This window comes from Lagopus muta, chromosome 18 (genome assembly GCF_023343835.1).
Source record: "Lagopus muta isolate bLagMut1 chromosome 18, bLagMut1 primary, whole genome shotgun sequence".
Classification (NCBI taxonomy): domain Eukaryota; kingdom Metazoa; phylum Chordata; class Aves; order Galliformes; family Phasianidae; genus Lagopus; species Lagopus muta.
In genome coordinates this window covers 10,058,809-10,080,441 of record NC_064450.1, presented here as the reverse complement: position 1 = coordinate 10,080,441, position 21,633 = coordinate 10,058,809, and the positions used below count along the sequence as shown (strand labels likewise).

At 46.6% G+C, this 21,633-nt stretch overlaps 2 protein-coding genes across 9 annotated transcripts; one reads left to right on the top strand and one right to left on the bottom strand.

Moving 5' to 3' along the window:
- Nucleotides 1–215: 215 nt before the first annotated feature.
- Nucleotides 216–7,147, bottom strand: ANKRD40 (ankyrin repeat domain 40). Of its 4 annotated transcripts, none has more exons than XM_048964926.1 (5): nt 6,662–7,144; nt 5,660–5,808; nt 4,161–4,589; nt 3,468–3,649; nt 219–1,306 (listed from the first exon to the last, which is right to left on the bottom strand). In XM_048964926.1, exons 1-5 carry the CDS (start codon nt 6,922–6,924, stop codon nt 1,259–1,261), a joined length of 1,071 nt encoding a protein of 356 aa, XP_048820883.1. In that variant the 5' UTR covers nt 6,925–7,144; the 3' UTR covers nt 219–1,258. The 4 variants fall into 4 exon arrangements, 3 of the variants coding, with proteins under 3 accessions (XP_048820883.1, XP_048820882.1, XP_048820884.1); XM_048964925.1 differs by having other exon boundaries at nt 224–2,213; nt 6,662–7,138; XM_048964927.1 differs by having other exon boundaries at nt 224–2,213; nt 6,603–6,845.
- A 124-nt stretch (nt 7,148–7,271) lies between these two features.
- LUC7L3 (LUC7 like 3 pre-mRNA splicing factor) lies at nt 7,272–21,213 on the top strand. Of its 5 annotated transcripts, XM_048964922.1 has the most exons (12): nt 7,272–7,457; nt 10,739–10,805; nt 11,556–11,595; nt 11,830–11,974; nt 12,545–12,619; nt 12,699–12,803; nt 13,317–13,478; nt 13,928–14,211; nt 14,748–14,908; nt 19,318–19,458; nt 19,564–19,669; nt 20,973–21,213. In XM_048964922.1, exons 1-12 carry the CDS (start codon nt 7,359–7,361, stop codon nt 20,983–20,985), a joined length of 1,398 nt encoding a protein of 465 aa, XP_048820879.1. In that variant the 5' UTR covers nt 7,272–7,358; the 3' UTR covers nt 20,986–21,213. The 5 variants fall into 5 exon arrangements, 4 of the variants coding, with proteins under 4 accessions (XP_048820879.1, XP_048820878.1, XP_048820880.1 ...); XR_007380427.1 differs by lacking the exons at nt 19,564–19,669; nt 20,973–21,213 and adding an exon at nt 17,839–17,964 and having other exon boundaries at nt 19,318–19,394; XM_048964921.1 differs by having other exon boundaries at nt 19,564–21,213.
- Nucleotides 21,214–21,633: the final 420 nt, after the last annotated feature.

The window sequence follows — 21,633 nt, the reverse complement described above, 5'->3', positions numbered from 1 at the left end:
ATGTGATTTGTGCTACAGATGACGTTACTGCCTTATTGCTGATGCTGATAGTTGGGCCCTCTCAGATGAAGGGCAGCACTGCATTATAAGCAGCATTTGCTGCTGGGATCTCACAGCATGGCCTCTATGCTATGGCAAAATGCCTTGTGAGAAAAGGGTGCAATGTTTCTCTGTAAGAGAAGTTCTGAGGAACTTTGAGAAGACAAAAATAACTGTTTATTAATTGTTACAAATGATACTTCTGAAATCGAAACAAGAATCTGCAGCCAAGCATTCATTTGAAATTAACATTTCACACAGCAATGCAGAGAGTAACAACTTATTTATCATACACACAATGTCACGGTTGTAAATGGTCAGATGAAGTCAAGAGAGTTATAATATCTTCTATGCATGAACTGCACGCTGTATAAAAATATTCTCTGAATGCATAGTTATCTCCACGCGGCCCCAGCCCTGCAGCTGGGCTTCACTCCAGGAGCTCCGGCTGCTCACCTGCACAGTCTGTGCCCCGATCTGCTGAGCTGCCACGTGGAGAGCCCGTACCAAACCACATCTGTTGTGCAGGGCTGGAAGGGCTCCAGCACGGCTGGGAGCTGTGCCTCCTCCTGTCCCCATCTCGCAGAGGGAGGCGAACAACAGACTGCAGCCAGAGGAAGCATCTCAGGTGGGAAGAGTGGTGAGGAAGTCCGGGATGCACTTTGCACCTCGGCTCCTCCTGCTGGTTTGGGCGATTCCGTGCCAGCACACGGCTGCTGTCAGCCCCAGGGCTGCGTGCAGTCACAGCTATGGCGGGCTGCCATCACCGGATGCAGGAAGGTGAGGTGCTGTGGGTGCTGCAGTTCCCAAGGAGAACGGGACAGGGAACAAAGCAGCAGTGGGAAGCGCAGTCCAGCTGCGTACGCTGTTTGCCTGCTACATTGCTGCTTCACTTCCTTCATCCAATTCACAGTATGTGTTTTTACAGTGATGCTACCAGAACAGATCTCTACACCAGAAGCAGATAACCAAGTAAATATTAACATCCGAAAAAGAGAGATAAAATCCAGCTCGCTGTCGTCTTAAATACTTCTCATTTTATTTATTCCAGAACATCATACCAAAGCAGTCTGATTCTGAACCTTATGGAACAGGAACGTGGTTTTTTGGTTCTGTTTTTTCTTCCAGTAAGCAACAAAGGCAAGAACAACTTGCTGGGGAAGAAAGCCACATTGCATAGGAACATCATGATCTCAGCGTGAGCTCAGCGCTGGGCCTTTCACTGATCTCTTCTGACATGGCCAAGCTTAAAGTTTCCAGATGAGGCCTTTCTCAGGAATGCAGGCAAAAAAGGACAATAAAATTACAATTGTTGTGCTTTTAAAGGGGAAAGAAAAGCAGCATTGGACAAACGTGCTTCCAGCACGTAACAAAAACAGTATTTTGAATTGCACGTGTCAATGCCATCCCCTGACAAGACAGTGAGAAAATGGGTCTGTGGTTTTGGAGAAGAGTGTTTTTATCATTTGGATGATTATTATCACTGTTTTTGACCTGAGAAATAGGGAAAGGTGCAAAGAGGTATTAAGAAATCACAGGCAGTACATTACTTAACAGGATTGAAACAAGACATTTTTGTGCTTCTTCCACAGATTTAGAACCCTTCTGGTTTGAGCTGACTACAGACAAACGCTCTGGAAAGTGAGCAGCAATGGTAACAGACTCAGTACAGACAGTAAATGGGTTTTATGGAAGGTTTTTTAACACAAGAACCTCTGCTGTGTTCCAGCACACCGACTGGCAGTGCAGGTTAAGGGAAGCCCTTCCCTGAGAGCTGCCCCACTGCAGGATGGTGGTCTGTAAGGGGCACTGATGGGGACTTCGCAGCAATACTTCCCATGCACGAGCTGCTCTCACATCAGAGTATTTCACATTAACTAGAGGCTACCATCTTTAGTGCAGAACAGCTTCAGTTTATTTCAAAGTTAACAAAATAGATTTTTTTCTTCGCATCATTAGCCCTTATAGATACCGTATTTCAAAAGTAATTTTAAAATGAGAGATAGAAATAGTTTGTTTTATTCTTTAAATGATTAATAGGTCAGTTCTGATGCCTTCTTGTTATAACCACTCTGTTCGGAAAGTGCTGGGGCTCTGAAAGGGAAGTTTTTGTCGCTTACTGTCAGAACAAGTTCCAGTTCTTGGAAATCCTGTAGCCTTGCCACATCTTTGTCCTTTGAATAAATACAGTAAGTTTTATTAGCTGATGAACCACATGTTCCATTTTGCAGTGGTACACTAAAATAATAGGCTTATAGTACAACAAAGCATGTATTTATCCATATACGTGACAGTTCTTTAAACTGGAAAGCAGAGCTCCTGCTGCATCTTAGCTTTGTCCTGGCATCTTACGCAGCTACTTTTGAGAAGGACCGCAATGCTGGTACTGAGCACAAGTGATGAGTGGAATTACACCTGTACATGTCTGCTCTGTGCTTTCTTCCTTTAGTACACTGTTCTGAGCTGCACCCCAGCCACCACACTTCCCCCTTCTGGTCATTCTTCATGTATCACTGCACTGCTGGGAGCAGGCTGGGGCTGTGCTCAGGAGCTGGCTGGGAGCTGCGTGGGGCTGAGGGACGGCAGTGTCCCACAGCTCAGGCTGCACATGCTGCTCCAGCAGCAGCGTCCAGGCAGCTGCCAGTCCAGGCAGCGTCCTGCAGTCCCACCAGGGCGGTCTGAAGTACGGACTGGACAGACTCCCTTCAGCAGCAGCCTAAGTCAGCAAGTGGCAGAACTGCTTTTGTCCTTTTTTGTTTTCTTTTTTGTCTAACAAGGACTAAATCACTTTATACTCAGAGAAGATGCAGCATGCTGACCTCTGCAGTGCAGTGCCCATCAGTGCCCTGCCGCTGTTGCCCACAGTGCTCTACCAGCACATGAGAGTCAAAGAGGCCAAGGGTTCTCAGCAGAGCTGTGCAGTGGATCCCTTCTGCGTGGCCTGTGTCACCAAAGCTAAAAGACAGCCCTGTGCACAGGGCCACACTCAGACTCTCTCTCAACACTGCAAGTCCATGCAGAACTGCACCAACCCAGCACAGTGCTGTAGGGCACTGCTGGTGCAACAAGAGCTGAGCGATCAACAGCAGCATCAGCCCCTGCTCAGTGCCTTCTGCAAGCACCGCAGTGACACTGTGGGACTGCGGTCAGAACATCACAAGTCTGACACAACCTGCAACACTACAACACCACCATGGTACTGGGTGAGGGCACGGCTCAGGGACAGCTCAGCATCACAGTGCCAACCAACAGCAGAGCTCATCCTCCTCACCTTTCCCTCTATGACAGCAGGCATTGCCCAAAGCAAACACTGTCATCTTTCTGGGACACAGACGCAGTGCAGGTGATAAATGAATGAGTACTTTTTAATGATAACCTAAATAGTTTTTTAAATATATGCTACTGCATTCAGAATGAAGAGTTCTTACCTTTCTCAGCATTGTGTTTGGTAATTTTCTGATCTTCTGTACATGTTCAGGGTTAACACCCAGCTCACGGCAACTCACTCGGAGCAGTTCCTTATAGGTCAGCTCTTGTCTGTCCAGCTCAATTTCAATGAAGTCATTTTCTTTAAGACTAGGGTTTTGTATTCTAACTTTAAGCACCAGTTCTATTCAAAATAAAAGGGTACATTCACAGGTAGATGTGTAAAACAATTAGAAAACACCATACTATGTATTTCTACGTTCTATCAGCCAGTCTTATCACCTGTAACAACACGAGAAGCCCCCACACCAGCAGCTGGGCAGCTGGCCGGTATTTGCCCACAGAAGGGCCGCCCACCTCAGCTCCCAGCTGCTCCTGCAGACAGAGCCAGCCGAGCTTCTCTCTTGGGCTCTTCAGTTGAAGGAGATGCCACTTAGAGAACGGTTACCCCACTTTCCCTGTCCTTTTACAGTGTTTGAGACAAACTGTGAATGTTTGCATCGATATTTTAATAGCAGTTCCAGCAAGAACAGCACTGCCTTTTATACTGCCTCCAAACAATTCCCCGGAGCCTAACGCACAAGAACCCGGACAGCTGCAGGAGCACTGAATAAACGTCACAGCAACTCCTCCACTGGCACCGTCCAGGGTGACAAAACCCGAGGAGAGGTGAGGAGAAACGCTTTTGCCGTTACCTTGCATGTTAAGTGGAAAAGCTCCTGTGAAGAACACGGGCTGGAAGGTCGGCACGGGCCCCGTGCAGGAGCCGCTGCCCAGCGGAGCTCCGGGCTGCTGAGGTCCGGCGGAGGAAGGAGGAGCTGCGCCCCACGGCGCCTGGAGCAGCGCGCTCTGAGCTGCGGCCCCGGAGCACCGCAACCCGGCGCACACAGCGGGAGCCGCGTCCTCACAGCGCGCCGACGGCCGCACGCACAGCTGTGCAGCGGGCGGCAGGGAGGAGGCAGAGCTCTGCCGTTCCCCGTGGGACGCGCTGCCGTTGGCAGGGGGCTCCGGGAGGCTGCTGCTCATGGAGTTGTAAATGTACGGGAAAGGTGGGTTAGCCAGGTAGTTAGGGATGATGGGCAGCTCCGAATTGGTTGCTACGTCTGGGAGTTCGTCCTCTTCCACTGTAAAACAAACAACAGAACGTTATCCAAGGCTGGTTGGAAAAAAGCAGAAGTGCTGCTATTGCACTGTGGGATTTTATGTGCATTTTTTGTATGCGTGGTGCTTATGGGGGAAAAGGAGGGGTAAAAGCACCATGGGACGGGAGATGAATTAAGGAGCTCTGCACCGCCTCTCTACAGTAAAGGAATTGTTCTCAGGTGTTGAAATACAGTGAATGCAAAAGCAGAATCTGATCCAAACAGTGCTGGGAGCACCGTTCCCTTCTGAATACTGCCATCCTTCTTTCTTTTTCACTTGATTTTTATATTCCTTTCCTAATTTGTAATTGGCACATCGTGGCACGGTCTCTGGTGGCACAATGCCATCATCTTCATAATGCAAAAGGCAATGAAACACAAAGGGTGCTTGATGTTGAGGCAGGTGTTAAAGGGAAAAGCAGGCACAGTGCTGAACTGAAACACGACCAGCTCAGCAGCTGGGAGACAATTGTGAAAACAAAAAGAAATACAAAGGGGAGGAGAAAGGCTGTTAATCAACCACAGTTCAAATTACTTCATCACCTGTTGCAGCATGGCCTGCCCCACTCCAGCCATTATGAAACACAACAGAAATGCTCCAGCAATGCGCTTAATGAGCTGCTTCTCTGGGTGCTGATTTGAAAATTATTCAAGACAATGTCTGAACTCCAGAGAACAACAGGAAAATTAGTTGTTGTTCATGCACCGTGACGTTTCATACAAATCGGAGATATCTCCCCCTGTTCACCTTGGGAAAATCAGGATCTGTGTCTGTGTGACTGGTTGAATCATGGCATTTTTTAACACACAGCTTTTCCAGTTTTTGAGGAAAATCCCAACAACTTGGTGAGCTGGGTGTGGAAATTGTCGGTAATCTCTTCTGAACTCTAATTTCTCACTAAGCAGAGAGTACAGACTTTGATTTCTCACCAAGCAAGCAGCACAGACGCCAAGTCCTGTACTGCAAGCGTGTAACACCGCATCACAGCACACACAGCAAGGCTGGAAACAAGAGCCTCCGCCCGCCTCCCCGCACACAGCAGCACAGGTACCTCCCAGCATCCTGCGGATCTCCTTGTGGGACGTCAGCTGGGCCGGCCGCTCCCCCTTCCTGCTGAGGATCTCCTTATCTGCTCCGCAGAGCAGCAGCTGGGCCACCACAGCCGCGTGGTTCCGCTTGCAGGCCCAGTGCAGGCAGGTCCTGCGCACCGAACATGGGAACAATGCTTGACTTAATTACTGCAATCCCTCGCTTGTTCTCACTGAATATAAGACGACCTAATGCACGTCTAACATAGAAGAAGTTTTTAGCAGCAATGCCCCTTGCAGAAATGCGCTGCTTCTGGAGTCCGCAGTGACACCTGCTGATGCAGTTTTCCCTTCCCTTGCGATCTTAAGGCGAGGTACCACAGCAGCATCAGCAGGGTTGGTTTCAGATGCTCATTTATTGGGATATTTTTGAGGAAAATAGATATGACTTATGTATGTATTTTTCTATCTCTAAACGAGCAAGTTGCATACTGGCATGTGTGAGCTAAGAACGCGCTCCCCGAGGGCGCTATTTTCAGTCTTTAATTAACGCTTTTTGGGTTTTTGATTAATCCAATCAGTTCACCGAGCTGAGCTCTTCCAGAAGCACATCCGTATCACCGCCCCGTGCCGGGGGCACAGCGCTCAGCACGCACTCAGCGGAGCGCACAGCCACTGCTGCCCGTTTCTCCCGCTTCGTGCGGCCGCTCGCCCCCAGAACGTCCCCACAAGGGCCGCTTCGTAACGGCGGTTCGGACGGGGCCGCCCGGAGCATCGCTGCGCGCTCCGCTGTTCCGCTCGTCCCTAACTGGGAAGCTCCCGGCAACCACGAGCGCGGGGTGGCATCGCTCCCCCCGCCCTCCCCCCGCGTGGCCGCGCACAGCTGTGCCGCCGTGCGGAGCTCCGGGCCGCTCGGTGCCGCCGCCCGCAGAACGCCGCTCCGCCGCCCCGCCCCGCGGCTCTCACCACCCGTTGACTTCGTTCTGCGCGTTGGGGCTGACGCCGAGCGCCAGCAGCCGCCGCACCTCCTCGACGTCCCCCAGCGCCGCCGCCTCCCGCAGCCGCTCCTGCAGCTCCTTCGCCTCCATCCCCGCGGCCGGGCTGGGAGCGCCGCCGGGCCGCGACGGGGGGACGCAATTCTGTGTGGCAACGCCGAGCGGGAGCTTTGGTTCCTACCGGCAGCGCCGCGTGCGGCCGGCCCGGCTCCGGCTGCGGTTCGGGCTCGGGCTGCTGCCGCTCCGTCGCCCGCATCCCCTCCCTTCCGAGCGCCGTGCCGCTCCGCCGCCATCGGCACGGCTGGCTTTGCAAAGGCGCCTTCCTGCGCTGCTCGGTTTGTCCGAGAGGAGTTCGGGAGAGAAGAAAGGGGTGAGAAAAAAAGAGCGCAAATCCCCCGAGCACCGCATCGCCAGGCGAGAACGGAGCGGGGCGGCCGAGAACAGTGAAAAGGAGGAGCCGCGGCTCGGAGTCACAGCCGGGGATGAGACCCCGCGGGGCCGGGCGGGGCAGCCCGAGGGCGGAGCTGCAGAGACGTCAAAACACAAAACAAAACCCGCGCCCCGCCAGGAGGAGCGCTGAGGCCGGGCGCCGTTCGGCCGAGAATCCCGCCGCCCCGCCCCGCGCAGTGCATTGTGGGCCGGGCGAGCAGCGCAGCCGCCATTTTGTCTGTGTCAGTTCGGCGCGGCGCGGGCGGTCGGGGCGCGGGGCCTCGAAGTGCCGGACGCGATGATTTCGGCCGCGCAGCTCCTCGATGAGCTCATGGGCCGGGACAGGAACCTGGCGCCGGACGAGAAGCGCAGCAACGTGCGGTGGGACCACGAGAGCGTGAGTGCGGCGGGGCCGCCTCCGCCCTCCTCCTTCCCCTCCCCCCAGGGCCGGGCCCGGTCGGAGCGGCGCGGCGGGCGGGGCGTCCCCGCTCCGTGCGGGGGGAGCAGCCCGCGCCGAGTGGTCGAGAGCCGGAACCGGAGATCCGGGCGGGGCGTGGGGAGGCCGCGGCTCGGGCGGGAGTCCTGCGCGCGGCGCCGTTAAGCGGAAGCGGGGCGGCCGTTGGGCCCGGCGGGGCGGCGGCGCGGCCACAGGCCGGCAGGGCGGCGCTCAGAGAGCGGAGCGGAGCGGGGCTCCCTTTGTTGGCACCGCGGGGCTCCGGGGCTGAGTGCGGCCGTCCCTCGGCTTTCCTGCAATAAACGACGCCGTTAAGGCTTGTCGCGCGCTCCGGGGAACGCTTTCTGCGGTAGAGCCGATCGTTAGCGAATGGTGGCTTTTACTGCCGTCCGTCCTAGCGGTATTGCCGAGTGATTTCCGTAAAGAACAACTAAAACTGAAGCCCGGCAGTGATGACAGAGCTCCTGAAGGCATTTCTCTGGCAGAGATGTGACCTGTGGAAATACAGCTTTATTTCTCCTTCGCAATGCAGTTCTGAGCTATGATGCGTGCTTTAAAGGAAGTGCCACAGTTAGGATGTGATTCCTGACATGTGTTTGGTGTCCCTGTGGGTCAAACTGCAGAACACAAACAGTTGTGCTCTATGGGGCTCCTCCCAGCTCAGAGCTTTCTCTGTACGGATTTAAGTTGGGAGAAGTGCTCCACTGCTGTCCTCAGCTGTATCTGAGTGGCAGAGGCTGGAATGTGCTGTTTTTCACCCAGATGTGTGTTGCTGAAGGTTGGTGGGTGTGCGTTCCTCCCAGTCTGTGAGATAAGGGCCTTTGCTGTGTGCCTTAGGCTGCCCGATCCCAGCAGCTTGTTGGTTTTTAATTTCTGCTGCATGGATAAGTTGTGCGTGTCAGGAAGGGAGCTGTTAGTTCAGGAAGTATTCACAGCATTCTTGAAGTCCTTCTGCACTTCTTAACCAAACATCGTTGTTCAGTTGAGTGTTCAGTTATGTGTTTTCTTTTGATTCTGGACCCAAAATAAAAAGGGGATGTTCAGCCCTGGAGATACCGAGCAGATGGCCTGAGCCACGTGGGCCCAACTAGAGTAGTGAAGGGGATGGTTTTGGTTCATTTCTGAAGGTGAGGAACACTTTGTGTTGTCTTTAATCAGGTTAAGATGACTTTGTCTGTAAAAGAGAAATTTATTTTTTTCAACTTTAGGCTGAAGAGGTTGACTGTAATGATAGGAACCTCTTTAAGATGCCATTCAGCTGTTTGCATGTGCTCTCCAGAAACAGGGCTGCATCCCTTCTTCAGTGCTGGATCCCTCCCTTGTCCCTTCTGTGAGGTGCAGCCTTCATCCCTGTGGGAGCTGCTGCTTTGTTTGCACACTCCTGCCCTTACTGATGAGATTCATGGGGCCACCACCGAAGCAGTGTTTTTATGGGCGCTGTAGTCAGTTGACAGGTTTGTAGCAGATATTTGCTGGTGTTAAAATATAAATTTTACTTTAATTCCTTGCATCCCGGAGAGATCTAACTTGTAATGCTGGCATGTTTTGAAAGTCAGCAAATGCAGGTAGGATTCAGAGAGCGGCACGCATTCATCTGCTTGAGTGCTGTTCTGTGTACATGTTAGGATCCTCCCTGGTCAAACTACACAGCTGTCAACAGGTGACCTGTGTGCTGTCAGTGTCTTGTGCTCTCATACCAAAACTTAGAGTTTGTGTCATGTTTTCAGTTAGGGAAAGTTACCAGAAGGAGCTCATCTCTGTTTCCTTCATCATTTGTAGGTTACACGTGAGCAGATACAGAGATGTGAGGAAGATGCAGTGAAGTACAAGATGGGAACGGGTTGTGTGGAAGCCCCTGAAGTGCAGTGATAGCTGAGTGTTTGTTTGCAGTATTAACAGATCGTGTTTCTCATTACAAAGCCTGTTGTAGAGCTTATGTTCTTACTTTGAGGCTTTCCAGCAGCTGTATGTTTCAGGAGTGCTGGGTGTCCTTGGGTAATCAGTTCTACATCTGGCATAAAGGTATTCTGTTTGGGTCAGCAGGAGCTCACCAGCACTGCATGCTGTTGTCTTGCTGCCTGTTGCAGTGCCCATAGGTGAGGTCTGCTCCTGGAGCAGCGGCTAAAAAGCTTCTTCAGTTCGAGTGTTCTTATGTGTACTGGTGCTGTGGGAGCACTGGTGGTGCGAAGCATCTCCTGTGCTGCCTTGTGATGTCCTGCAGGAAGCACTGTGTGTCAGGAGGTGGGGGGCAGGTGGCTGGGAGCAGTTATCCCTGATAGGAGCAGTATCTCAAGGAATAGATGCTGTATTTAAAATGCTGTTTGACCCTACTACCTGTTTGCAGTCTGTTACGTGTTTGTTTTTTTTTTAATGCCAGAACATGTAAGTTGTTTTGCATGGAGGTAGAATCTCTCATTCCTTTTTTTTTTTGTTTTGTTTTTATTAGCTTGTTTTTGTTTTGGTTTGTTGGCTTTGGAAATTGGCTGAAGTGTCACTTGTTAATTGTTTGCTCAGGTACTGTGCAGTACTGTTGCTTTTCTTCCATTCCTCAAATAGGGCTATGGTTATAGACATTTTTACTGACTGTTTTATTTGGTGCCCCAGTGGCCTAAGGTAATGACAGGAGAGGTGTTCAGGTTGGGTAACTGTGGGTATTTTCATGGCCATTTTCATGTTGTGGGAGGCTGGGCTGGGCAGTTCTGACCTCCACAACCAGATTTGCAGTCTATGATTAGTGTGGAAAAAGAGAGAGGACTGAGCTGATGGGGACAGCTGCTGGCCCTGGAGATACAGAGAGGTGGCTGCTGAGGGCAGGTTTTGGTGCTCTCTATTCACCCTCATTTGTTAAAATCCTTCCAAATGTAATTTAAGGAGTACAGTGTCGCTGCTCTGTGTCCAGCATGTGTGAGTGAGTGCTGGATCAGACTGTAATGTACCACATCAGTGATGGCTTCCCTTGGTGTGAAATGTTTAGCATTAAGAGGTACCACCAGCACAATGGGAAGCAGGCGTTTTGGGGGCGTGTTGTCATTAACTGTGGTTGTAGTGTTTGCTGCCACCACGTAAAGCAAAGGTAGGGCTGGATGTGGGTGAAACTTGGAGAAACGTTGCAGACTGTACTAAAGGGGAGTTTTACTTTGTAGCTTAGAAAATAGAAATAATTACCAAATGTCATCAATTCGCGAGGAAAAAGAAATGCTGCTTGTTTTTCTCTCACCTGACAGGTTTGTAAGTACTACCTTTGTGGCTTTTGCCCAGCTGAATTATTCACAAACACCCGCTCTGATTTAGGTAAGCACCCGTGTTGTTTTGTTGCCATTTGGACTTATTGCCATTTGTAAACAGCTTTACTGTCAAAAATGGTCATTTTGGAAATGACCATTCTTAGAGTTGTCAGTGACACCATTTATTAACAGTACTTATTCCAAATCCTGCTTCTAAGTGGAGAATTTAATAATTTTAATTTTACGGTGTGAATTTAATAATCGGAGGTGGAGTTGCTCCATTTCTTTACAAGTGTTGTCTCCTACTTGGATTCAAGCTGTCTGGGCAGCGTTTGAACTTAATGTTTTCAAGCTTACTTAACCTAAGAGGAAACCCACTGAGGAAGGTGGGAGAATTTGCCTGTGGCTGTGCTTCGTGGTCACACATCTCCTAATTCTACTCTAACGATAAATATTTTAATTGGTCTTTATTTTAAAGAACAACGCCTGAAGTTTAAGGAAGTGCTTTAATTACATTTAATATCTCATTTTACCTTTTTTTAAACCGTATTAAGGCTACACTACTTATTATTTTGTGTAGTTTTACTGATGTAGAAAAGTCTGGTAATTATCTTCTATGTGAAAACTTTACACATCATTCAGAATTTCCTTTGGTTTTCTGACACGGAGCCACATTGGCATTCTTCCTGAAATGTTTCTTTCAAACTCCAAGCAAAAGAAGCAGAAAGGTGTTCTGTATAGATGTGCAAACAAATTCTGATAATGTGTTTACAGCATTCAAGAATGCAAGCTTAAAATTTATATGTGGTCTTTTTAGGTCCTTGTGAAAAAATTCATGATGAAAATCTACGTAAACAGTAAGTATGTTGTCACTGTGTTAATGCACAGTGCTTCCAGTGTGCTTGAACTGTCCTATAAACAGGCTCTCCATGAAAAACTGACTTCTTACGCTTTGTATGAACATTTGTTTATATAAATTGTGCAGTACTCTGTTACCTTCAGCAGAAGTTTGAGATGTGGCAGCAGATCATTGTTTCTTGTATGTTAGGAAGTGATGTGGGCTTTCATTTAAACAATGTCTCTCCATACAGGTATGAGAAGAGCTCTCGTTTTATGAAAGTGGGCTATGAAAGAGACTTCCTGCGCTATTTACAAAGCTTGCTGGCAGAAGTAGAGCGCAGGATTAGAAGAGGCCATGCTCGCTTGGCGCTGTCACAGAACCAGCAGTCTTCTGGGGTGAGTCTGGAAGAATCATTGAGGCAAATAATTTTACCTCGAAGATGAAAACGTTACCTGTTTACTTTGTGTCCCCAGGTGACCCAAGAGATGCCCACTAGATCAGTCACTTCCCATGGTAGCCTGCCTAGTGGCATTGGACAGGCCAAGTGGCTGCAGTCAGCCAGCAGGAATCCCTCTCTGCTTTCCCCAGTGCTGTTCTCTCAGATCAGTACTCAGTCCCCTCTCTGGGACCATGAATCCTGTCGAGTGTTGTCTTCACCCTGTTAAACCTCAGCTTACCTTCTATCCCAGTTAGGCATTTGACTTTACACTGCTGTTTTTGTGGGCTATGGCCTCAAATGCTTTTGTTGATTTTGAGGGGAATTGAATAGAATTTGCTTCACTCAGCAAGGAGGGCACTGTGTCCAGGGGTGTTTTGTGTTAGACCAGTCTACTCATAGCTGTAGAGGTAGGATGAGGCCGTTCCCGAAGTGCCTCTGGAATATAAGAAGACACAGTTGGTGTGTTTCAGAATTTCCTGCTATTTGTTTTTACTTAAATAAGTGATGCCTTTGTATCCCTTGGCAGGCAGCGGGACCTACTGGTAAAAACGAAGAGAAGATTCAAGTATTAACTGACAAAATTGATGTACTACTACAACAGGTGAGTTTACGTTCTGTAACAGATCTCTTAATTTTGTCATTTGCTGAAAGGTTTTAGCTTGTTTTTTGTTGTCCTTCAGATTGAAGAACTGGGCTCAGAAGGGAAGGTGGAAGAGGCACAAGGAATGATGAAACTTGTTGAACAATTAAAAGAAGAGAGAGAGTTGCTGAGGTCTACAACTTCAGTAAGTAACACGTTGTTAGTTCTGTCAGGTGGGATTCCAAATGTGGTGTAACATTACATTCCCAGTCCCCTTGTCAGTGGTGCTGTAAAACAGGAGTGCAGGATTGGACAGCAGCATGGCATGTACACGTGTTACTGTGTGCTGATTCAGTGCAGTGTCTTGAGTGTGGGTTTAATGCTTACAAGTTAGGAAATTGTTTACACTGCAGTCATACGGGTTTGTGTGCAGATTTTGCTAGGTCAGGTCTTAGTTAAACTTTGAGGTGTAGTTTCCTGTATTTAAGCAACTGAACACCCCGCAGCCATTTGATTTCTCTCTCCCAGTAGGACGGGAGTGGCAATACATGGCTTATTTGTATCGTGTTCATCCTGGGTTCAGTGCTTCAAACGCAGGCTGTGCTGTTAGGACCTGGAGCTTTTGTGGCAGTAACAACAGTAATAGTAAAGTTCCGAATGTCTTCGCTGTCACCTGTCTAACATTTGTTTTTCTTTCATCTAATATGTTCTTTTGCAGACGATTGAGAGCTTTGCAGCACAGGAAAAGCAAATGGAAGTTTGTGAAGTTTGTGGAGCATTCTTAATCGTAGGAGATGCACAGTCGAGGGTAGACGACCATTTGATGGGAAAGCAGCACATGGGTTATGCCAAAATAAAAGCTACTGTAGAAGATTTGAAAGTAAGCATGTCTTTAGTTACTGAATGTAAAAACTGCTTGGAGGCTTCCTGTGGTAAACAGAGGGCCGACCTGTGGACTTTCTCAAGTGTGTGAAAGACACCAGAAATGGTGCATGTAGAAGATGCAATAGAATTCTGCTCTCGGCATTTGGCTTTGTGCATGCACTGATGTCCTTGCTCGTATGTGATTGTTCTGTATGTGAGTGAAGAAGTAAATTCAGGTAGGAGTTTTGTGGCTGTTGTTAAGTGGCCTGCATTCTTGTGAGAGTTAGGAGGATAAAATCTCCGTGAGAGAGGATGCCAGTTTCAGGGGTTGTAGAAAATGCTTCTGTGTAGGCTGCCCTTTGTCAAAATGAAAGGTTAAGCTTCTGCATCCTGGGATTGTATGAAGAAAGTTACGTTAAATGGTTTTCCTTCAAAGTTCTTATTTTTCCCTGACTTATCTTGAAGGAAAAGTTACGGAAAAGGACAGAAGAACCTGACCGTGATGACAGGTTAAAGAAAGAGAAACAAGAACGAGAAGAGAGAGAGAAAGAGAGGGAACGAGAGAGAGAAGAGCGGGAAAGGAAGAGAAGGCGTGAAGAAGAAGAGAAAGAAAAAGAGAGAGCCCGTGACAGAGAGAGGCGTAAGAGGAGTCGCTCCCGGAGCAGGCATTCGAGCAGAACGTCTGACAGAAGGTGCAGCCGTTCGCGAGACCACAAGAGATCAAGAAGCAGAGAAAGAAGGCGGAGCAGGTACAGGAACAGAGTATTTTCACACAGCTTTTCTGAACGTTAAAGTCTTGTATGGGCCTGATCTGTCAGCCTGGGCCACATCAGTAACTTGTTAGCTTTGTTATTCTTCTCTCTCATTGAGAGCACATTTACTGTTTCTACGGATAAGAAGGTTTGGTGCACAGTTATGGCCTTCCCTGCATTTTTAGAAGTAGACGATGTCTTTGTGGTGAAGTGTTTGTACAAAGGAGCTTTGAGTACACTTGCTCCTGAAGGACAGTTGTTTTTTTTTTGTTTCCTTTTTCTTCTCTTCCTCCTCCCCTCCTCCCCTTAATTTTCCAAAGATTTCAATTCCTGATGGTTATTCTTAAGCTGCGAGGTTGGGTGTTTGAGATGAAGGTGGCAGTGTGAAGCCAGATCTTGCATACTGAGAAATATTTGCACACAGCAAATAGTTGTTTTCTGTAAACAGTGAATATATTGGAATATGGAAGTGGGTTCTGTTCTGTGAGTTCCAGCTGACATTGACATTTCTCATGCTTTCTGTGAATGTCCAGGAGTCGTGACCGGAGAAGAAGCAGGAGCCATGATAGATCAGAAAGAAAACATAGGTCTCGCAGCAGGGACAGGAGGCGATCAAAAAGCCGTGATCGGAAATCTTATAAGCACAGAAGCAAAAGCAGAGAGAGAGAACAAGACAGGAAGTCAAAAGAAAAAGGTATGTTTGTATGAAGGCTGAATTTGTATCAAATTCTGTAATTGATATTTTCCTGACATGTGAAAAGTTTGTAGTTTCCAGTCAGGGACTGAAACTTCTTTTTAGCAACAAATCAGAGCTGGTTCGATAAGCAGAAAGTGTTGTTGTAACTGATTTTGGAGCATTATCTAATCATTGTTAATGCCTGTGTGTGCATACATACACCCAGCATCCACCTCTCGTCTGTTACAGTAGGAATTAAGAGCTTACTACTTTGTCTGCAAGCTAAGTGTGCCGGGGTTTAGATGTGTTTTAAAGCTTGTGGCCTGTTTACCTTTAGAAAAACGTTTGCACTGTGATGAGGTTTTTTTTGAATGAGTATTCTTCTGTTCTTACTGTTGGCAAATATTTTTGTAATTACCCTTTGCTTTCATGTGTTTCGTGACAGATCAGTAGTTGTTTCCACTTGTAGCATCTGCTAATTGTCTATTAGATGTCATTTCCTTTATTTTTCTTCAGAAGACAACTAAAAGCACTGGTAATCTATGAATGCAGTTGAAGATAAATCTTGCAGAACTCCTCTGCTCTAAAAGACAGTCCCATGCTGTCTCTTCCCCTGCTCCCCCCCTTGCTCCTTTCCTCCCCTCCATGCTCCTTCCCCCCCCCTTTTTTTAATGTCTAAATGAATTGAGATTCGCTCGGTCGATACTCAGGTGAGTCTCAAAGGAATGCCATGCAGTCCTCAACACATCACAGCACTCCATACAGCATGGTGGCAGCTCGCTGCTGCTTACCAGAGACTGAAGTTTCAGAAGGGGTCAGAAAAGAGCTATAGAAGAGGCTCTCTGCAATGAAAGGTGCTGCATGCATGTTACCTGGGCCTGTTTGCTCTAACCTTCCCCATAGTTACCTGGTCCAGAGCCAGTTCTTGTAGAGTAGGTGATGCTTCGCCTTTCCATTGCCTGATTTTCTTGGACCATTTTGTTTTTTTCTGGTTTATACCAGTGCATTTTTAGCATTGATTCTTTTCTCAATTTGCTGTGCCCTTTATTGGCGAGTGGGCTTTGTTTTGTTTTGCTGCCTGTTTGTGGGCAGAGGAGCCCATGTCTGGTGTTCAGGTTCAAACCCAGTGTGATAGTTTGTATCTTTCCATTCGTTCCTTTCTTCCTACCCAATGCTGTGCCTTTTTCGCCTACTTCATGAATAGATTGTGCTCTTCAATGTTCTGTGTCTGTCTGTGCATATAAATAGCTCGTCTTGTTTAAATTTGCTATATTTTGTAGGGCTTATGGCTTTTCAGTTCTTTCTGGCATCTTTTCATAAGTAGAGAGGCCAGTAAGCTTTCTTCAGCATATCAGGATTTCCAGTTTAAACGTGGCTGATTTCCTTGCTGTCCATTCTGTTTGCTGCTTGCTACCTTTTTCCTCTAGAAATGAGCTGTGATACCACTACCACTTCCCACTGATGGGGAAATCAGTTACACTTTGTTTTTCTGACTGTAACGTGTAGAAGTATGAATAGGCCTTTGAGAAGGACTGTAATGCTGCAGAGCTTTGTGCTTTTCTGTCCAGAGGAATCTTTAAAAAAAAAAAAAAATTGGGAGGACAGTTGGTGTTTTTTAAGAACCAAGTGTCGAGTTGTGCAGTGATGCTGTTGACACTGTTGCATTCTCATGCTGCTGTTAACTGTAGGCAGTTAATTCAGCAGTTTGCTGTGGATGTTCATGTGTCTGCAGTGTGAGGCTGGCTGCTCACTCTGGCAGCCTTCACTCACTGCTCTGTTGGACATACTGGCTTCAGAATGGAGTTGTCTTTATATACACTGTTGATCTCCGATTTATACAAGTAAGCAGCAAAGGCCTGACTGTAACACATGGAGTGCCTTTCATCTTGAAGTCTCAAACAGCTTTTTGAACATGAATCTAGCAGGAAAAAAAGACAAGGCACAGACCCGAGGCTTGCCTACTGTTACACATTAAATCACAACCAAGCTTTGAAAACTCACAAGTCCTGGCTTTTTGATGGCTAAAGTGCTGTGGCCTACAGTGACCTTCATGGTTATATGAGGAAGTGTTTGAAATCTGAGGCACGTTATTTCAAACTGCTGTTTCAGGAGCAGGGAAACATCTGCTAAAGGAGAGGCAGCTGCCAACCATAACCACCAGTTGAGCATGAACACAGCTGCTATTTATGTAAGCTAATCTCAGCATAGGTGGCATAAATAGTTGGGGGGGGGGGGAAAGCTTGTTTGAATACCTTCATTACATGAAGGATCAATGCTGGCATGTGCCACCAGGCCACTTCTACTTGGCTTATCTCCTGCAATCTGGATTCATGAACTTGTGTAAAAGTCATTGATTTGGTGCTTGTCTTCTTGTTAGTCATTAAACCTCAGTAACGTCAAAGCACTCAAACTGTCAGTAAGAGGATATTGTGTTTAACAGGCTGGCTTTCATTCTCTGGGCAGTAAAACTGTTTGCAGTGTCTTGGTAAGAATTCTTACAGAACGTTACAGTTTCCCACACAAACAAATAGGAAAATGTGCATGTGTTGAATCAGGAAGCAGAGTCAATGTGTGATTATACACAGTAGATCACAGCTCAAATAATCTATGCGGAGTACCAACAGCAAGCTAATTGTATGTGCTTATTCAACAAAACCCAAGTCTTACTGATGGGGAACGCAGTGAGGGAACACAACTGTTTGCAGATACGCCAGGAGCGGGAAGAATTGCAGTTGGTTGAACTGTTGGTCAGTTCTGCTTGGCAGCTGGGAACTCTGCTGGGGTAGAACTGCTCTATCATCAGAGGGGTTAGAGGAATGCCACAGGTTAACAGTCATTTTTAATCTCAAACAATTATCCCTCCTGACCTAATTTGAGAAACCAAGACAAAACAAAACCCTGCACACTGCACATCCATAGGGCTATTAAGATCTGCCGTATCTACATAGGACAGAAGATAAGATTATTGGACTGACTACTAGTCCTCTGCGGGGAAACAAGACTACTATTCCTCAGTGGATCTACGTGTGCATCGGAGATACCTATAAGACACAAACAGAAGACTTTGTAACAAGGTTAGTTAGAGTGCCATCTACCTGCGGAGTTGCAAACGGAGGGCAGGCAGAAGGGCGTCGCTCAGAGTGCCGTGGCACCGCGGTGCTGCGTGCGGCGGCGCTGCTCAGCGGAACCCAGTAGCCGTGTTTGTAGGCAGCTGCCCTGTTGCTGTGCGGAGGTTCCCCTCCCTCTGGCCGTGTGTTAAAAGCAGCGGAGCTGGGGTGATGCTTCTCTCCTGAAGCTTAATTTCTGCTTTGTCTTCTGAAGTACAAAAGTGTGTCATGCCAGCCTAGGTGGTAATGCTGTTTAAAGTAACTTTTTCAGAGTGTTCGGTCTGTGCGCTCCTGTTTTGGGGATGGATTTATGTGTGCCTGTGTTTGTTTGTTTTAATTGCCCAGGCAGCAGGGAGCAATTGGAAAAACGAGCATGAATGTTCAGTGTGGTAACATCTGAGAGGTGGTTCTTCTGTTTGGATTTTTTTCTCTCTGAAGTGCCTTTACAAAGGGTTGAATATTACGATGTGTAGTAATATGGGAAGAATTGATATTTTATTAAATTTGCAAACACAGAATTTACAGACGAGGCACACAGCTCTGCTACTGAGCGTTTTTCTTTCTATGGAAATACTTTATTTCTGGCTTCCTTCCTTCTTGAAGATGACTAAAGAAAAGATGCATTTCCCAGCAGGTAGCGAGCTCCTCAGTGCCAGCCAGCTTTCTCACTGATGATGAAACTGTGGGGTCGTTCCCATTTTGCTCTTCCTTTGCCTTTGGAATACGGTGCTTTTTGTGTACCATCCAAACTGTTTCCAAACTGAGAATCAGTAATGCTGATGTGCACACAGCTGCTGTGACGTGCTGTCCAGTAAAGTTAACTTTGATCGTTATGTGATCTTCACCTTCAAAGCTAGCTGTGCTTAAGACTGCTTGTTTCCTGAATGTTTGATTGCTTGGGGTTGCTGATTTTATTTTTTTTTTTTTTAACTGGGCAAAATAATGCACTCATGCATCACCCCCATGCGTCACCAATTAAAGCTGGAGACAAGAAAGAACCTCTAACAAGTGAGGAAGCCCGACGCCTTTCTGCGCTGCCGCAGTCGCTGCGTTCCAGCAGACAGCTGTGCTGCTGCCTCTGTCAGCTCTGTCCCCCCCGGCACCCCCAGCCTGTTCTGTCCCCTCTGACACTTTGTGGTACCCTGTCCCTTCCAGGATGGTAGCTTGGAGACTATTTCTATGACTTTGAGTATTAATACTGTGATTGTAGGAAATAATTGTCTGGTTTTTTTAATTTTTTTTTTTTAATGCAATGTATTTCACGTGTGCAATGTTTGTTTTTACTTTGAAATCCATGGTCAATGTCTTCTTTCATGGCAGAAAAGAGGGGATCTGATGATAAAAAAAGTAGTGTGAAGTCCAGTAGTCGAGAAAAACAGAGTGAAGACACAAATACAGACTCGAAGGAGAGTGATACTAAGAATGAGGTCAATGGGACCAGTGAAGACATTAAATCTGAAGGTGACACTCAGTCCAATTAAAACTGATCTGATATGACCTCAGATCAGACAGAGGTAAGTGCATTATTTCAAACTTTGATTAGGGCTTTTTGTTACTGTTTAACAGTGCAGCGTAAGTATGCACAGATGAAGATGGAGCTAAGCCAAGTAAGAAGACATACTAAAGCACCTTCTGAAGGAAAAGACAGTGTAGTCCTGCAAAACATTTTGAGGTACATTGTTTTGTCTCAGCTATTTTGTAGCAGACTCGTGCCCCATTAGTGTGCCTCTTTGGGACATATTGTAATATAGTCACCATAGAAACAGTAATTATCCTTTTTTTATTTTTAGGGATTTTGTTATCGTTTTTAAAAAAAAAAAGTTGAACTGTTTTTGTATTTAAGTCCATATTGTGTTGGTACATCAGCAGAAACTTTTGCTTTAATGCTTAATATTTGAGGCACATGTTGGACTACTTTGTTTTTATATAAACTGCTAGTATTTCTTTGTCAAGGATGTTTCTAGTTTTTTTTTGCTTTATTGCCTTGCATTCTAATGCAGTTTGTTCTGTAACTCGAGAGCCAGTAGCATTGGATTGATGGAAGTGTAGGGTTTATGAATTATTGCAGCTGACTACCATACCTCACACAGCGTTGGTGTTGTGAGCGGCCCATGAAAAGCCAAATTAAAAATCAAGGATTCAGTCAAACTAAGCAGGTACTCATGCCAGGTACTCCTTTCTCTACCCACATCCATGTTTGAATGCTGTTGCCTGTAATCTTTAAGCTTACTGTTGTGTTTTTGATTTTCAAGATAGTGAGAAGGACTTCTCGTGTATTGTGTGAATACTGTAAATCTGATGTTAACAGAACGGGATTTTCTTCCAACTGTGTGTAGGGATGCAGAGGTGCCCAGAATTAGATATCTTTAAAGAGTTAAAAATGCAATAAACACTACATAATAACCGCCTTGTTACTTTCAATGCAATTCAAGTCTTTAAGAGGTATGTGCTTAATATTTCCTACTGCGTAGGAGAGTTTGTGATCAGCCGTAGCACAGAGAGGTGGAATGGCTGATGCCACGTTTGTAAGGCAAATAGAAATACAAGTCAGATGCCAGAAAACTGTTATGGTGTTCGTGGCAAGAGTGTGTGCTGAGAAAGTATTTGCTGGAAACCAGGTGGCTAAACATGAGGAAATGCAGATACTTGGAAGCTTTCCCCCAGCTCCTGACATTCCTTTACCTGAGGTTTCCGTAGTTGCATTCCTGAAATAAGGAACTAACAGTGGAGAGTACGGCTGATAAATGAGTTTCGTGCAACAGAAGCTGTTAGTACAGCTTGGCTGTCTGTGCTCAGAAACCTGGGACGCGTGGTGTCGGTCGTGACGCCGTTACTGCTGCTAAAGCCAGTGCTGCTCAGTGTCGACATCTCTGTAGCGTTAAGATGCAGCTAACAGCTGGGCCAGGATAGAGCTGCTGAGCAGAATGCTCTCTGCGCTGCCTAATTGTCTGCTCTCCCAACGTTTTGCATTGCAGGACTGCTACGTGAAGAGTCTGCGAAGACGGCGGCAGACAGCTTAACGTGAAGATCTGCTTTAAAATGAGGTGAAAGAAAGCTGTAGTGGCGTAGAAAAATATAAGTTGAGTTAGATTTTTTTTTTTATAAAATTAAATTCAGGACTGGTTTTTCCTCCCAGAGCTCAGAAAGATGTGTTGATAGCATATATGCTACTAAGAATATAAGTCCTGTATCCTTTTTTTTTTTTTTTTTTTTTTTCCTTTAAGTCTTTTTAAGATAAGAAACCAACATAACCTGAACACATGGCTTGCTCAGTGTTTAATTGCAAGTTTTCATTCTTGGACTTTAAAACACAAAAATAAATGTTTAGTATTTGTGTGAATCGAACTAAAACGAATCCCATTTTTACAACTAAGGTATTCCTAGCTTCTTGATATATGAAAAATGGAAATAAAGTATCTTTGAATTTCTGTTACAAATTTGATGGTCTCTGTCATTAACATTTAGTATTAAATAAGTTTTTCTTTCCTAATAAATCTGCTTGTGTCTTCAAGCTTAGTCTATTAATTGGATGTTCAGTTGTTCTGTGGTTTGGCATCCTGACACCACTTTTATTTCTCATTTAAAAATGTACTGCTATGTGATTATTATTATTTTTTTAATTGTCTTTTTCAAAAT

What these genes read in the sequence shown, in the direction of transcription:
- ANKRD40 (XM_048964925.1), bottom strand. Translation starts at nt 6,924, where the DNA reads ATGGCGGCGGAGCGGCACGGCGCTCGGAAGGGAGGGGATGCGGGCGAC. An exon ending in CGCTGGGGGACGTCGAGGAG is followed by an intron (nt 5,809 to 6,661) that starts GTGCGGCGGCTG and finishes TTCGGTGCGCAG; the next exon opens with GACCTGCCTGCACTGGGCCT. An exon ending in TTTTCCACTTAACATGCAAG is followed by an intron (nt 3,650 to 4,160) that starts GTAACGGCAAAA and finishes TATTTTGAATAG; the next exon opens with AACTGGTGCTTAAAGTTAGA.
- LUC7L3 (XM_048964921.1), top strand. Translation starts at nt 7,359, where the DNA reads ATGATTTCGGCCGCGCAGCTCCTCGATGAGCTCATGGGCCGGGACAGG. An exon ending in TTGATGTACTACTACAACAG is followed by an intron (nt 12,620 to 12,698) that starts GTGAGTTTACGT and finishes GTTGTCCTTCAG; the next exon opens with ATTGAAGAACTGGGCTCAGA. An exon ending in TGAAGACATTAAATCTGAAG is followed by an intron (nt 19,459 to 19,563) that starts GTGACACTCAGT and finishes ACTGTTTAACAG; the next exon opens with TGCAGCGTAAGTATGCACAG.